The sequence below is a fragment of the Entelurus aequoreus genome, linkage group LG17 (genome assembly GCF_033978785.1).
Source record: "Entelurus aequoreus isolate RoL-2023_Sb linkage group LG17, RoL_Eaeq_v1.1, whole genome shotgun sequence".
NCBI classification, from domain to species: domain Eukaryota; kingdom Metazoa; phylum Chordata; class Actinopteri; order Syngnathiformes; family Syngnathidae; genus Entelurus; species Entelurus aequoreus.
The window spans coordinates 35,459,278-35,475,226 of record NC_084747.1 but is presented as its reverse complement, the minus strand read 5'-3'; the positions used below and the strand labels follow the sequence as shown (position 1 = coordinate 35,475,226).

Genomic DNA, 15,949 nt, shown 5'->3' with positions numbered 1-15,949 from the left:
CAGGTATAACACAATAAGACAATGGACTCAGCACTTTGTTTGAAAGGTCCCATGACAAGATAATGGAGTTCAAAAAAATAGTGTGACGTAAAGTGCAACTTCTTGCCTCTTCTTTACGTACACAGCGCCCTCTGTTGTCACTTAGGAGAATAATGCTGTAAGACAATTTACAAAAAAATATTTATATTATGCAGAGCTTACAAATCCTGAAATATGTATTGCAATATAGCCTATGATAATAAAAACAATTAATATCGTATACATACAATATATTATTTTATCAATCAAAAATCATGCTGGTTCTTCCTCTTTGAACCGGAAGTAGTGTTGTCCAAAGATGGCCGCCTCTATGTTTCGACGCTGCCTTATTGCCGCTGTCAAAGTTAAACGTTTATCACCCTCTTTTTCAGGTAGGTTCATGTGTAAAGAGATTTTTGACAGCGCCTTGTCTAATCTTTTAATTGGATATTGATTAAATTGTCGCACTTTTTGCCCTCTTTTATTGTTGGAGGCCACAGATGAGCAGCCATGTTAGCATCGTTACTGCTACTAACACTATGCTCTGATTAGTATATTTTCAAATATTCATATTTGAAACACTGTACATTCTTGAAATGCCTATGTTTCTTTGCAGCAAAAAGATGGTTACTTTCAACAGCATATTCAGACACCAAAGCATGGGAGGCAAGAGAGAAGGAACCTAAGAATTTGGGTGAGATTGTAAACAGCATTGCTCCTATTATAAATGATTAAACATCCATCCATCCATCCATTTTCTACTGCTTGTCCCTTTCGGGGTTACGGGGGGGTGCTGGACCCTATCTCAGCTGCACATGGGCGGAAGGCGGTGTACACCCTGGACAAGTCGCCATCTCATCGCAGGGCCAACACAGATAGACAACATTCACGCTCACATTCACACACTAGGGCCAATAAACATCCATCCATTTTCTACCGCTTGTCCCTTTCGGAGTCGCGGGGGGTGCTGGAGCCTATCTCAGCTGCATTCGTGCGGAAGGCGGGGTACACTCTGGACAAGTCGCCACCTCATCGCAGGGCCAACACAGATAGACAGACAACATTCACGCTCACGTTTACACACTAGGGCCATTAAACATATTCTATTATAAATGATTAAATAATATATCCTATACATTTAGTAATGGCTGTCACGTCAAAGTAATACGTCAGAATTGTTCCTGAAAACAAACCCTTAATGTTAAATGTTGTAGTCATGACTCTCACTTGTATCCTAGAAGGTTGTTATAAACCAAGAAGTTTGTAAACTTTGACATTTCAACTTTCAACGTTTGCGCCCACCTTTTTATTTTTATTTTGACCTACGTTTTACCTTGTTTTTAGCAGTTAGCTCAGTATTTTTCAACCTTTTTTGAGCCGAGGCACATTTTTTTCATTGAAAATATCAAGAGGCACACCACCAGCAGAAATCATTAAAAAATTAAACTCAGTTGACAGTAAAAAGTCGTTGTCGCAATTGTTGGATATGACTTTAAACCATAACCAACCATGCATCACTATAGCTCTTGTCTCAAAGTAGGTGTACTGTCATGACCTGTCACATCACGCCGTGATTTATTGAGTTTTTTTGCTGTTTTCCTGTGTATAGTGATTTAGTTTTGTCTTGCGCTCCTTTTTTGGTGGCTTTTCCTGTTTTGTTGGTATTTTGCTGTAGCAGTTTCATGTCTTCCTTTGAGGGCTATTCCCCGCATCTGCTTTGTTTTAGCAATCAAGATTATTGAAGTTGTTGCTATCCTTCTTTGTGGGGACATTGTTGATTGATTGTTGTCATGTTCGGAGGTACTTTGTGGACGCCGCCTCTGCTCCACATGCTGCAAGTCTTTGCCGTCATCCAGTATTCTGTTTTTTTTAAAATTTTGTGGTCAGTTCAGTTTTATTTTCGTTCTGAATAGCCTTCCCCTTTCCTTAGGGGCACTCATCTTGTGTTTATTTTTTGTTTAAGCATTAGATACCGTTTCACCTGCACGCTGCCTCCCGCTGTGGTTTGCATAGTGTGATCACAACAAACCATCGTCGTCTCACACAACGTGTTCCCGATATCTATAAAGCAATTAGCTACTGGCTGCCACATACTGATATGGAAGAGTGTCACAAGGTTACGCTGCTGAGCTCTAGACAGCACCGACACTCAACAACGGCACATTATTTGCAGACTATAATTACTTGTTTGCAAAACATATTTTTACCCCAAATAGGTGAAATTACATAATCTCCCACGGCACACCAGACTGTATCTCACGGCACACTAGTGCACAGTGGTTGAAAAACACTGTTAGTTTAATCAGTTTTTTAAATTTTTTTAGCTCATCTTCCTTATATTCGGGCTAAAAAAACAAGGTTCTGGTTCATTTGTTCCAAAGTAGTCTTGGTTGGCTTCCATTAAGTCTGCAATGATTAGTTGTGTAGTTTTTGTTGTTGAAGGAAATAGCGAACGTTGTGATGCGTCTGTGAAATTATTGTGCCACCCTATGCTTAAAATGTCAAAAAAAAAACTTAAATATTACTTGGTATTATGAATGCGCCTGTTACTACATTACATATATACTTACACCATGTTCACAAAACGTTGACAGAGGCTTACAGATTTTTTTTTTAAACGCTTTATAGGCAGAAAATGTAAATCCTATTACCTACATTGTTAGCTGATCTCTGCTATCATTTATTTACGAGTCAGAATGAAAAAAAAAGAAAAACGTGTGATTGTCTCACATGAGGATTGTAAATGATAGACACAATTATTTTGTATAAATAGCTGATGGTGCAATACTTGTGATGACCACAAGCCGGCAATAGAGCTCAATACACTCTAATGTTTTTTTAGACTTAGACCAAACTTTAATGATCCACAAGGGAAATTGTTCCACACAGTAGCTTAGATACAAAGGATGGAAAGGATAATGCAGGTATAAAGTAGACTAATTTGTACCGTACTAGCAATATAAAATATAACATACTGTAAATGTCATATTTACATATTATATATACAGTATATGATATATACTGATATATTATATTTTTATATAATATATACAATATGTAACAATTACCATGTACAATATTACAGTACATGTAACAGCTGCAGCAAAAAAAAAGGTCAGCATAAAATAGAGAGTAGATCCAGCAGAAAATATACATTATAAATAAATAGAGGTAGCTAACATAGAAGCGGCCAGGTAATAGACAGATATCATCTATTGCTGTATGGCGAGTGATTATAAAGCTGGATGGAGTGCGGAATGAAGGAGTTCTTGAATCGAACACTGTGGGAACGAAGCTGAAGGAGCTTGTTGGAGTATGAGCGCCGCTGTCCCTCAATTGTCTGGTGGAGTGGGTGGGCATGATTGTCCATGGTGGCAGTTAAGAGATATAATTTATCACATCATATACCGTATTGAGTTTCTGACTTCATCATTAAATATGATTATTTTTGTCATTTTCTAAAATAAAAAAAATAAACAGCTGTGCTGGCCAACAAAATAGACAGAACATACAAGAGGAATTTATCACATCATATACCGTTTTGAGTTTCTGACTTCATCCTTGAATATGATTCTTTTTGTCATTTTCTAAAATAAAAAAATAAACAGCTGTGCTGGCCAACAATATGGACAGAACATACGAGAGGAATTTTCCAGTCAGCTCCCTAATGATGTCACAGGTAATATTTTTTTATATTAATCTACCAAATGTTGAATTTGTAATTTTTTGGTATTTATAATTTGTGTGTTTTGTAGTTCATAGACAATATATCATGCAGCGAAGAGGTTGCTCAAGCAGAGTACTACCTTTACAAGTAAGACAACTAAGACTTGGACTTTTGTCAAGCTCTCAGTCGCTGTTTGTGTGTGCTATTGTTTTTTGTTTTTTATTTCCCTGGAATGTATTGTCTGTTTGCTTTTGTCTCTTTTGTTTTCTTACGTTCAACATTGACATGCTTTTCTTTGTTATGGGGAACTGTAGACTTTTCCTGTTTACTCTTTCCACTGGAATCTGCTCCCAGTATCATGATTATGATGTTTAGGAATGTTCATTCACATATTGTAGTTTCTCTTGATAGAACTATTTAATGATCACCAGCCCAAATAGGTACATCTAGCTGTTTAAAAAAGATCAGTTGGTGACACACCTGTCCCATTATAAAAGAAACAACACCTTTGTCATCCTCCAGGTTTCGTCACAGTCCAAACTGTTGGTACCTTCGAGACTGGACTATTCACAGCTGGATCAGACAGTGTCTAAAATATGGCGCCAGAGATAAGGCCCTGTACACACTTAAGAACAAGGTAAAGGCCTTTAAAAAAAAGATAGATTAGTATTAGTACACCACTAAACCTTCACCACAATAGTACATCTTTGTCAGTGTGCGTTATATTTGTTATGGTAGATGCGTTTCATTTGTATTTTATATTAATATTAGGGTTAGAGCGGGTGTGTCCAAAGTGCGACCCGGGGGTTATTTGTTGTTTTTTATTGGCCTGCGACATATTCTACAGACAAAATAAACACGTCCTATATCAAACTTTACACAAAAGAATGAAAAAATGGAACTGGCCCAAATCCTTCCAAAGTGGGACCAGAATAATCGAGGATCTGTGCATCTTACTGTATGTGGTCGTTGATATCCATGCGTCCTGTCATGATGAACATGTGTACAAATTTCTTGCAATATATGGTAAGTTTTTGAGCTAAAGGCCTCAAAAAGGTTTTATTTGGCGGAAAAATAATGTTTGTAAAGAAAATTTAAAAAAAGAAATTAAATATCTTAAGGGGGTTGGATTAGATATACTAATTAGATATACAGTACTTGTTACCTACAATATAACAGTTTTTGGGACAATAGAGGCTCTCTGCAGCTATTGCTGTTCGTCTCCAAACACGAGTACAGTCTTTAATAACACCAGAAAAAGATGCTTAATTTGTTGCTAGTTGCTAGTTTTATAAAGGAAAAAGCCACAAAGGATTGGAGAAGTGTCCAGGAACTGGAACAATTCTCAACAGAGTGCAGCCTGTGTTACATAGTCCATACAATAAGCAAAAACTATTTTAAAAAATGAGTAAAACGAAATGTGTTATTACTAACTATTGATAACACAGATTTGTTTTTTAATATATGCATAACATTTTTTAGCCTTTTTAAAAAGAATATATGCATCATTGCTAATTATGCAGAATAAATGATAATTTCAATTAACCCCGCCCAGGCCACACCCCCACTGCCACAATTATATTGGCAATCTGTGGGAAATCCTGGTGTAATATTGTCTCAATGTGAGTAAATAATGCTGTGTATGTTCCCCATAGGTCCACTATGGAATCTTCCCAGATAATTTCACCTTCAACCTGCTTTTAGATTCTTACCTGAAGGATGAGGACCTAAAAAGTAAGCCTGTTAAATGAGTCAGTTAAAGAATATGGCCATTGTATCGTATGCATGTTCGAAATAAACAAACTGAAGTGGACTGACCTGAACTGAAATACACTAGATACACAAAGGTAGTGCGACACATGTATGCTTCCAAAAGATTAATGGAAAATAAAATATGAGTCCTTTAAAGCTTCCTATCATCTTAGATATACTCTTAAGATTTGTGTGTATATGTGGCCAATTAGAAAGGGCCTGCTGGCTCTAAAAATATATTTAAAATTAATATTTGATAGGGTAAAGTTAACGAGGTATTCTACAAACTGTTACCAGAAAGTTAATGGCATGCAGTTGTCTAAAATGTCTTGCAAAGATCAGGAATCCGGTGGAACCTATGAGTTGTCATTTAAATGAATAGCATTTGAATTACAAACACACAGTGTGGCTGTTGTTGCGTAACCTTTGTTTGTGAACCTTTTTAGGTGCGTGTTCTGTGGTGGAAGATGTGATGCTCCAGGAGGCCTTTGACGTTTCCTCCACCCAGATCCTGTCGCTGTACGCTCTTGGCAGTTACCTAGCAACCACACCACAACTCACTGTGAGCCGAATATACAAGATGGGGTAGTGTTATTATGAAGACAAAGTCAGTTGTGTTTTAGTGATGTGCCGGACATGTGCACTAAGGTATCAGAGGAGAGAGCATTTGGAGCATCGCTGCTCATCTGTGGCCTCAAACTAGACAACAGCATCGGCCTCACTGCTCAGCTGCTGGGAAACACTCTGCTAGGTGCGCATGTACAGGAAAAGTGCACACTTTTGTGTTCCCCTGACTGGATTCATTAATTTGTTTGGAGTTTGGTTCTCTTTCAGGCAAGGTGGAGCTGCAGAAGGGCATTTTTGCTGTGTTCAAAGGTATGCCTCTTCTCTGGACACGTGGATATTTGGGTCGAGCGCTGGCTGTCATGGAGAGTGTTGCCGCATCGCCTGGTGAGGTTAAACTGCCCAAAGACTCGGTAAGTAATGAACCGCAGCTCTTGTGTGCTTGCAACAATCCTGCACAATGATTATTATTGCCAGCTTCTTCATTAAAAACTGCTGTCTCGTTACAAGGCATCAAAATGTGCACACCGTGACTTCCAGTTTAGTGCAAACAAGAGTTTTAATGATTCGTTTTCGGTTTATGTCAGTTTGAGTTAGCCAGTCTAAAGAACGTCGACATATACAGGTTCCACCGTACTCATTTGTGTTGCCAGCTATTTCGACAATAATGGCTGCGGTGAGTCATTTTCATTAAGTTAATAGTAAATATATAGGCCTAATGTTATGCAAGCAGTATGATGATGAATCTCAAGTATATCCATCTTTCCTGTCTAAAGTATTGTGCCTTAAAGTAGAACTGCACTTTTTGGGGGAATTTTGCCTATCGTTCACAATCATTATGAAAGGCATGGCAATGAATGTTTTTTTCTTTTCTTTTTTTGCATTCCAAATATTAAATAAATGTGATCAAAATTCTGCTCACAATGGAGCCTGTGGGAGCCGTAAAATCTTGAAAAAAACCCAAACGCCTCCATTGAGGTTTTATTTACATGATGTAACTATATATGTAATGTAGTAACAAGCACATTTATAATAACATAACATTTACGTATTTTGATCATTTTAAGCATACACGGCGCATTCATTTCAAAAACGCATCACGACGTTTGCTGATTTATATTCACTGCAGACTTACTGAGAGTCAACAAACATAATAAAACATCACTTAACCGTGATGCATGATTTATGATCTACAATAAATTTACAGGGAGCAAGAAAGCAAGGGAGCAGCAGACCACTCGATGACATCAACATCGGGATACACGATAGTGATCACAGCGGCACTATAAATGGTTTGTCTGTGTTCGCGCTTATAATAACAATGTCACTAATACCTGGTTAATATTAAAATCACAAAATGTAAATGGAGTATTGTTGGCGGTTTTTGAATGTTTTTTATTGCATTTTATGGGTGAAATAGAGGAACTCCTATTGGCTCTGCTTTAAGCACACTTTTATTTGCGTTTATTTAATATTTAGAATGAATTTTAAAAAAAATCCATCTGTCATGTTATTCATAATTGTGAACGAAAATTTAAAAAAAAGTGCAGTTCCAATTTAAAAAAATAAAAGTGGTTTAAGGCTGAAACGACGCGTCGACGTAGTCGACGTCATCGGTTACGTAAATACGTCGACGCCATTTTTGTGCGTCGACGCGTCGCATAATGACGTCACACTACCGTCATGGCGAAGCGCAAAGCAGACGATCAAAGAAGACGATGCGAGCGGTGCGAGCGAGGGGGGAAAAGCATGCCAAAAGTGTGGGAGTATTTCAATAAACGGCCTAATAATGTTGTTGTATGCACACTGTGTCGAGCGGAAATGGCCTATCATAGCAGCACAACGGCTATGAACGAACATTTGAAAAGAAAACCATCAACTAGTCAATCGTCCGCGCGAGCATACGTTGTCATCATTACACAAAAACATGAATGTGTCATTTGTATCTGCTAGGGGTGTAACGGTACGTGTTTTGTATTGAACCGTTTCGGTACGGGGCTTTCGGTTCGGTACGGGGGTGTACCGAACGAGTTTCTAAGCTAAAGCTAACTTTATCAATCAATCAATCAATGTTTATTTATATAGCCCTAAATCACAAGTGTCTCAAAGGGCTAGCTGCTAAAGTCTTAACAAGTTGCTTTGCTCCTCTGTCTCAGCACGCAGCATTGTCCCACCCACACAACCATCTGATTGGTACACACGCAGCATTGTCCCACCCACACAACCATCTGATTGGTACACACGAAGCATTATCAGCCAATCAGCAGTGCGTATTCATAGCGCATGTAGTCAGCGCTTCAGCGTGGAGCAGATAGGTGTTTAGCAGGTGAGCATCAGGCAGCGGACTTTCCCCAAATGATAATAAACACCTCCCAGTCAACTACTAGTAACATCACTATGAGCCCGTTGACCTTCTAGAAACTTAAACTGCAGCTCAGCTCGCTCGCAGTCCTGGTTTGAGGTGAAGGCTAATTAGCTCTCAGTTCCAGCCACATCGACCCCTTCTGAGCGCCTATTTTCAGCTGCTGGGAATATTGTAAACAAGAAAATAAGCAAAGCAAGTAGACATGCTAACCTTTCTTCATTACAACTGTTAGTCACTCACTGGAATGAGTAGAATTGGTTATTGTGTACTGTGTTGGACTGGATGTTTATTTTGCACATTTTAAAAGCAATACTTAATGTTTACAGTGCTCCAGAATATTTAGATTGGCACTTTTTTGCATTGGATGTTTATCTTTATTTTTGCACATTTTAGCAAATAAGCAATACTTTCACTTTTGTTGAAATGTTTACACTGTTGTTACAGAATATTTCGTTTTGCACTTTTTTGTATTGGATGTTTATCTTTATTTTTGCACATTTTAAAGCAAAATAAGCAATACTTTTACTTTTGAAATGCTTATACTATTGCAGAATATTAAGATTTGCACTGGATGTTGACTTTTATATTTGCACATTAAAAAGCAAATAAGCTACTTTTAATTTTGTTAAATGTTAAAAGTTTTAAATGTTTACATTGTTACAGAATATTTTGTCATGTTGTTGTCAATGTTGACTGAGTGGCCATACTTTTTTTTTTTTGTAAATAAAAGCCATGCCTTTTGAAAAAACTGGCCTACTTTTATTTTTTCATCTTCATTTTAAATAAAATAAAATAAAAAATAATCGGTAAAAGGAAAAATAATCTATAGATGAATCGAAAAAATAATCTATAGATTAACCGATTAATCGAAAAAATAATCTATAGATTAATCGATAGAAAAATAATCGTTAGCTGCAGCCTTAAAGTGGTTACTGAAGTTTGAGGGCTGTGCTCAATTTTGTGTGATACTGACCTGATCTGGGGTTATGATGGCAACTTTAGAGGTTCTGTTTACATTTTTACAAGCAGTCAAAGATGGGTAGAGTAGACAAAAATTGTACTTCTGTTCTATTGTATTTCACAATCCGGTGAGGTCGTCCTGTGTGGGGGTTTGAGGGAGAATTGAGGGATTGTTTTTAGTGTTCAAAAGTCTTATGGCCTGTGGGAAGAAGCTGTTACAGAACTTTGAAGTTCTACTTCGGAGGCTGCGGAACCTTTTTCCAGAATCCAGCAGCGAAAACAGTCCTAGTCGGGCGTGGGAGATGTATCTGCTGATATTCTGAGCCCTCGTCAGATAGCGGATTTTTGCAATCTCTTGGATGTTAGGAAGTGGAGTCTGAAGGATCTTCTCCGCCGTCCTCACCACTCTCTGCAGGGACTTCCAGTTGGAGGCACTGCATGCTCCCAATTAGACAGAGATGCAGTTTGTTAGGATGCTCTTTATAGTGACTCTGTAGAAGGTGTAGAGAATAGGAGGAGGGAGGTGTGATGTCTTCATCCGACACAGAAAGTGCATTCGCTGCCTGGGATCAGGTCATAGTGTCTGTTACTGCGCCTCCAGAAACTTTGTGCTGCTTAAGCCTGGTATATACTCTCCCGCTCAAGTAACTTGCATAAGCGACGTCATCTTGTCCCCTCCCCCTATGTACCTTTCCGCAAGCCTTGCGTGCACCTCCCAGAAATCCTAGCTTCAGAGCTGTGATCGGTCATCTTTTGAAGAGGAGGGCCCCTGACAGCAAGATGGCAGACTGGGTGCTTAAAATGCACAAATTATTGTATGAAATTAAGCAACAGTGATGAAATGTTTGCATGCAAACTGATATAGTGTACTCAATATCTTGGTGCGCTATAAAAATAATTACTTAATGTGTTTTTTTTCAGCTTATTGCATTGTCGTCCAAAAAAAGTCACACATACGACACTCTTTAACTTTTATTGCCAATCTTGTGCCAACAATAGGTTCATTTCCGACACATATTCTTTCTGGTACACACACGTCTTTTTCTCTCAAACAACACTTCATTGTTCTTTGTCAGTATCTTTTAGGCACGGCGGCTATATTCGCAAACCTGAGAGCTCTGGACATCAAAACATAAAAAATGCCACAAGCAGGTCGTTACAATAGTTATTTGACAGTTTTGTTAATTTACAGTTACTAGCTCTGTTATCCAATGTCCCAAACGGCCGAATACTAATAGAGTTGCAAAATCGCTCGTCCTCTGCCCCAACCCGTTCAGGGGTTGCGCATTCCCTCTTCATGTCTTTTCCTCTGTTTTATGAGTAAAATGTCCGTTAAAAATAAACTGATGTTTCTGAATGATTAGTTCCAGTGTCAACAACGAAGTTGACATGATTCACAAGTTGGATCCAACGGAAGAACAATAACCCAACCAAGACGCCGTCAGAGGGGACGCAAGCTACGTGGCACGAGAGTATCCCAGCCTTTACTCTCCCCACTGCTGTGTCGTTGATGAGTTGTGTGGCTCTTTGTTTTTTTCGACGTTCAGTGCCATGTTGTTGGTTCTGCAACAGCAACCAGATGTTTCACCCCGTCTCTGTAGTCCATGTTATTATCACGGTTGAGGCCCACTACTGTTGTGTTTTCTGCAAACTTCACAATGTGGTTAGTAGTGGTCCTGGCACAGCAGTCATGGGTAGGGCTGGACGATTATGACAAAAATAATAATCATGATTATTGTGATTGATATTGTAATCACAATTAATACCATGTTTATTCACAGTATCTTAAAACCCAGAAAGCCTTTAGGTTCTCTCCAGTCAGCAAATCAGTGCATCTGTCTTAACAGCATCCTCACTTTTGGAGGACGTGACCGTCGTGATGTGACATCCTTCATCTGCAGATACACACACATGCAGTCACATTGTTGTCATTTAACAAACATCATATATAGACAGTCGGTGAAGCGTCTTCTTAATCCTGTTTGATAATGCAGCCTTTTCCTAATGAGATCTTGAGAGGGCCTGTCTGTGAGCATCCCTGCCACAGTAGACCACACACGCTGTGACAGACAATAATGTAGCACCTCAGGACATATTGCATCCAGATTCTTCCTGTGCCTCAGGTCACACTTTAATCCCATTGCCTTCATTAAGAAGCAGAGGTCAGCTGGCAAATATCTCACACAGCTCACAGCTTATTACAGTTGAGTCTAAGATGATAAACATAATTTTTCTTGCTTTTTGTAGTTGGATTTTGTGAATGACGCGCTGCAACAACTGTCTTCAACATCTTCTGACTCTTCTGGAGAAGAGTCCGACAAGGAGGAAGAGCAGAAAGTAGAAACCGCTGATGAAGAAGACCAGGCAGAAAGAGATCGACTATCCGAGTATGAGAGCCGATTCAAAGTAGGGATGCACTGTTGAAGAATTGTCAAAATCAATAATTATGAATGTAATTAAGGTGTTGCTGTAGCTTGTTTAGTTCAGATGCAGCCATTTGTTCTACTTTGTTCTAATATCCCTGCTCTATAGCTATAGTTTGGCCCTTTATTTATCTAAACCGCAAAATGGACCGAGTGTTAAATGGAAGCAAGCAATAATTGGAGAGGCTGGTATTTACGAAATTTAAGCATAGTTTGTTTACTTTAAGGGGAGCTGCTATATTTTTTTAGGAATTGTGCCTATCGTTCACAATCATTATCAATTAATCAATCAATCAATCAAAGTGTACTTAAATAGTGTCCCCTTAATGTAATTGAATGTGGCACGCCGCCACAGCATTTTTATTACTGCCACACCTTGAAACGAAGGGCTTTTTTTGTACTTGAAAACAAATGAAAGTAATATAATATTTCTGGGTTTTTCCTGACTCAAATTGAGGCAGAAGAGGTACAATCCTGACCATGTGCCAGAATTTTAGCGCAAAACAATTATAGTTTTTTTTCAATTAAGTAATATGCTGTAAAGAACCCTGTTAAATGTATTATAATTTTTATTAATTTGATGGGTAGTTTACTGTAAAATCATAAGTCAAGCAGATATTTAAGTCTATCCATCCATTTTCTAACGCTTGTCCCTTTCGGGGTCGCTGGAGCCTATCTCAGCTGCTTTCGGGCGGAAGTTGCCACCTCATCGCAGGGCCAACACAGATAGACAGACAACAGTCACACTCACATTCACACACTAGGGCCAATTTAGTGTTGCCAATTAACCTATCCCCAGGTATTTATTTTTATTTAGACAAAAAATGTTTGGAAAGTATGATAATATACTGTAATATTTGTTGCAATAATAGATACTAATAACGTTTAAAAGGCATGCAATTTCAATCAGTACATATCATTTTTCTGTCAAAATGAAAAAAATCCATTACATTTATTGAGAAAATATTAAGTACTTTATTGACACATAATTTCCAGGTGTTTGCGGGCCATATAAAATGATGTCGCAGGCCAGATATGGCTCCCGGCCCTTGAGTTTGACACCTGTGGCCTAAGCGCTTGCATAAGAGAATGATGGACTCATAGCTTGTGTGATGGGGTCACTTTTGCTTGAGACACTCGTAGGTAATTTTGAAGCAGCCTTCAAGTGCTCTGTGGACAAAAATTTACACACGTTGTCACCACCATGAATTTTACATTTTAACTGCCTGATACGTTAATTTCTCTACTCTGTTTCACCTAGACTCTTGACTTTGCTCCTCGCGAGATTGCTTTTTAAAGTAGTGGCTGATTTTGCCTGCCATAACTGCAAAACTAAAAAACCTAAACGTTACTTTGACACGACATGCTTCTAATGCTTTCTTTTAGTTGACCTTGTACCAGTCAATCTGTACCGTCATAAAACTCTACCTGATCCTATGCAAACTTCTAATAAATTCTTCAATCAATCGATCTATTATAATTAGTCAGAAAAAGTTAGAAACAAAGCTAACACTACTAGCTGTGTTCACTTACCAGAAACAAAATGTTCACAGCACAGTCTGGAGTGTTCTGTAGGAGTCCAGTGATCCCTCCGTATCATGCTCTGTATGGCAAAAATCCACTTGTTTCGGTGTTGTGCCAAAATGTGAATGCCTGCCAAAAATGGATTTCCTTCGCGGGAGAGCGCACCGCTCGCTAAACCTGCATTGCTTGGCTTAGTTTGTCCACAGTGGATTACTAGGTGTAAGATAAACACTTTTATCTTCACGGTTATTGTAACGCTACGTGTTTGACATTATTTAAGCCTTTATCGTGTCTGGAAAATGACAGTTTGCCTTTTCTGTGGTAGCAATGAGATTTAAAGGACAAATGTCTCTTCTCCTCACAATAACAACATTTCACTTACATTTATATCAATTTTCTTGATATTATTTTGCGTTTATCAGCAGGTTTTGTTTTATTGGCCAATTTATGAGTCGTATCAGCAGTATCGTGAACGCATAAATCATATGCCTTATTTCTTTTTAGTTTAGTGATTGTTGATTAGGCATATTAGCAAACAAACATAACAAAGGGGGTGAGGGATCAACTTTCTGTGTGATAAAAATGTCAAAACAACAAGCTGCTGAATGCTTTGGCGAATCGCGCACGCACACAGAAATCACTATGGTGCCCTCTCACAAACAAAATCACAATATTGCTCAGCAACCATATTGCTACAATAATAAACATTTAAAAAGGTAAAATCCACACACACATTGACAAAGGCAGAGAACTGATGAGAAAGGAGCAGACAGAAGGTGGAACATGGGAGGGAGAGGAGGGAGCCGTACGTGCCTTCATGTTTGTGATTTGGAAGACCAAGGGGCTGCTCTGGAACGAGAGAAATGATACTGTCTTCTCCTCCGCTGTGATATAACTCTGTTCTGGCATCTTTTCCCTATAAAAACCGGCTTCATCTCAGTAAAAATTGATTTGGTTACTTACTGTGCTGTGCTGGAGTAATGCTTATGAGTGCAATGAATTTACTCTTCGCAAATAGTGTTTTTTAAACTCCACAGCGGTTTTCTCCTTCTTTCCACGCTGGTCTGTTGAGTTTTTGAGACTCTTATTGAGTTAGCAAAATGGACAAAACTTGTCGAAAGGCGAAAAAACTAAGAAAAAGCACACACGCTGGAGTGACAGACGTGACTTCTCCTGCACAGCAAGTGAAGTGCCTTCCCAACAATGTTTCGCCCTGCTTTCTTTCCTGGTGCCTAAATGAAGCGTTTGTCTACAGCAACATGGTTCGCACGCAGAGGCATGTTTGGATCGAAAAGTTTGTTAATCGAAAAGTTTGCATATAAAGGGGGTTGTAAATCGAGGTTCCACTGTACTGCCATCTTGTGGAGTTAATGAAAAAATGGCTTTAAAAATGTTGCCTACAGCCTCAGCTGTAGAAAGCAACATATGCATGGATTCTGGGGACGGCGTGGCGCAGTTGGGAGTGTGGCCGTGCCAGCAACCTGAGGGTTCCTGGTTTAATCCCCACCTTCTACCAACCTTGTCACGTCCGTTGTGTCCTTGAGCAAGACACTTCACCCTTGCTCCTGATGGGTCGTGGTTAAGGCCTTGCATGGCAGCTCCTGCTATCAGTGTGTGAATGGGTGAATGTGGAAATAGTGTTAAAGCGCTTTGAGTACCTTGAAGGTAGAAAAGCGCTATACAAATATCACCCATTTACCATTCTTCTAATACAGTGATGCAATAAAGCATTTATCTTACAGATAAAAATGACTGTATTGTGCTATATTACAGTATGTATAAGATGCAATGGCACATTGCATCTTTGATGTTGTTTCCAGCCTCACCTTGCTTCTTTTTTTTTCTTTAGGAGTTGATCGGTCAGCTGGAAGCTCAAGGAAAGGTTGACTCTGAGGCCAGCTTTCAGTCATTGGTGACCACTCTGGCCAAGCAGCAGCTGCCCTCCACCGAGAAACCAGACCTGGATATTTACGAGAGTCTACTGTCGACCTGGGAGGCCGAGAGGAGGATGCTGATCCAGAGGGAGCAGGATATGTGGAGAAAAGCAGATGAGGAGAATCGTCAGCGGATGATTGCCAGGGCAGACCTGTAGCAGGCACAATACAAGTTTAACTTCTATAACCTGTTATGTATTAATGTACATGTATGTTTTTATAATTGTTGTGGGCTAGAATAAAAAAAAAAATAGTGGTTTCAATTGTGCGACCTCTTTAGTTAGAAAAAAACGGGAATGTTGGGATCACATCCTCCCATTCCTTTCCTGTGTGTAATGCAAGTGTGTGAGGGAGTTTTCTCACAGGGGTAAAAAAACGGGCATTGCACTGAAGAATTTGCTGATAACTAATCTACAAAGAAATAATTATTTGCCAGCATAGGCAGTTATTTATGAGCTGTAAACAGTGAATGCATTATATGGTTCTGATTAAACGTGTGAATACACACAAGTGTACGATAAAGCTAGGAAGACAATGCTACCCGTATTAAACATGAAACACTTGACTTGCTGACAGCGAGAAGCTTCATCTGCTTAGATGAAAGATAATACATTTTGTGGGAAAAAACATTATTCAGGATTTGGAGTTTCTTTTTTTTTTTTCTTTTTTTTTTTTTTTATAATGTCCTGCCCAGCTTCTCGGGCAAATCATATAGCAGATGTAGATGCCCATATCGGCTGTT

At 38.9% G+C, this 15,949-nt stretch overlaps 1 protein-coding gene across 1 annotated transcript; it reads left to right on the top strand.

Moving 5' to 3' along the window:
• The first annotated feature begins 295 nt into the window (after positions 1 to 295).
• On the top strand, positions 296 to 15,470 carry mrps27 (mitochondrial ribosomal protein S27). Its single transcript, XM_062025585.1, has 11 exons — positions 296 to 410; positions 635 to 712; positions 3,627 to 3,697; positions 3,774 to 3,832; positions 4,208 to 4,322; positions 5,341 to 5,419; positions 5,884 to 5,999; positions 6,086 to 6,188; positions 6,272 to 6,414; positions 11,574 to 11,732; positions 15,123 to 15,470. The coding sequence occupies exons 1-11, from the start codon at positions 338 to 340 to the stop codon at positions 15,363 to 15,365; spliced, it is 1,239 nt and encodes a 412-aa protein (XP_061881569.1). The 5' UTR covers positions 296 to 337; the 3' UTR covers positions 15,366 to 15,470.
• The last annotated feature ends 479 nt before the right edge of the window (positions 15,471 to 15,949 follow it).

Bases quoted from the DNA above. Each gene is read 5' to 3' on its own strand.
- mrps27 (XM_062025585.1), top strand. From the start codon at position 338: ATGGCCGCCTCTATGTTTCGACGCTGCCTTATTGCCGCTGTCAAAGTT. The intron at 3,833-4,207 runs GTAAGACAACTA...GTCATCCTCCAG, and splicing joins GCAGAGTACTACCTTTACAA to GTTTCGTCACAGTCCAAACT. The intron at 11,733-15,122 runs GTAGGGATGCAC...TTTTTTCTTTAG, and splicing joins AGTATGAGAGCCGATTCAAA to GAGTTGATCGGTCAGCTGGA.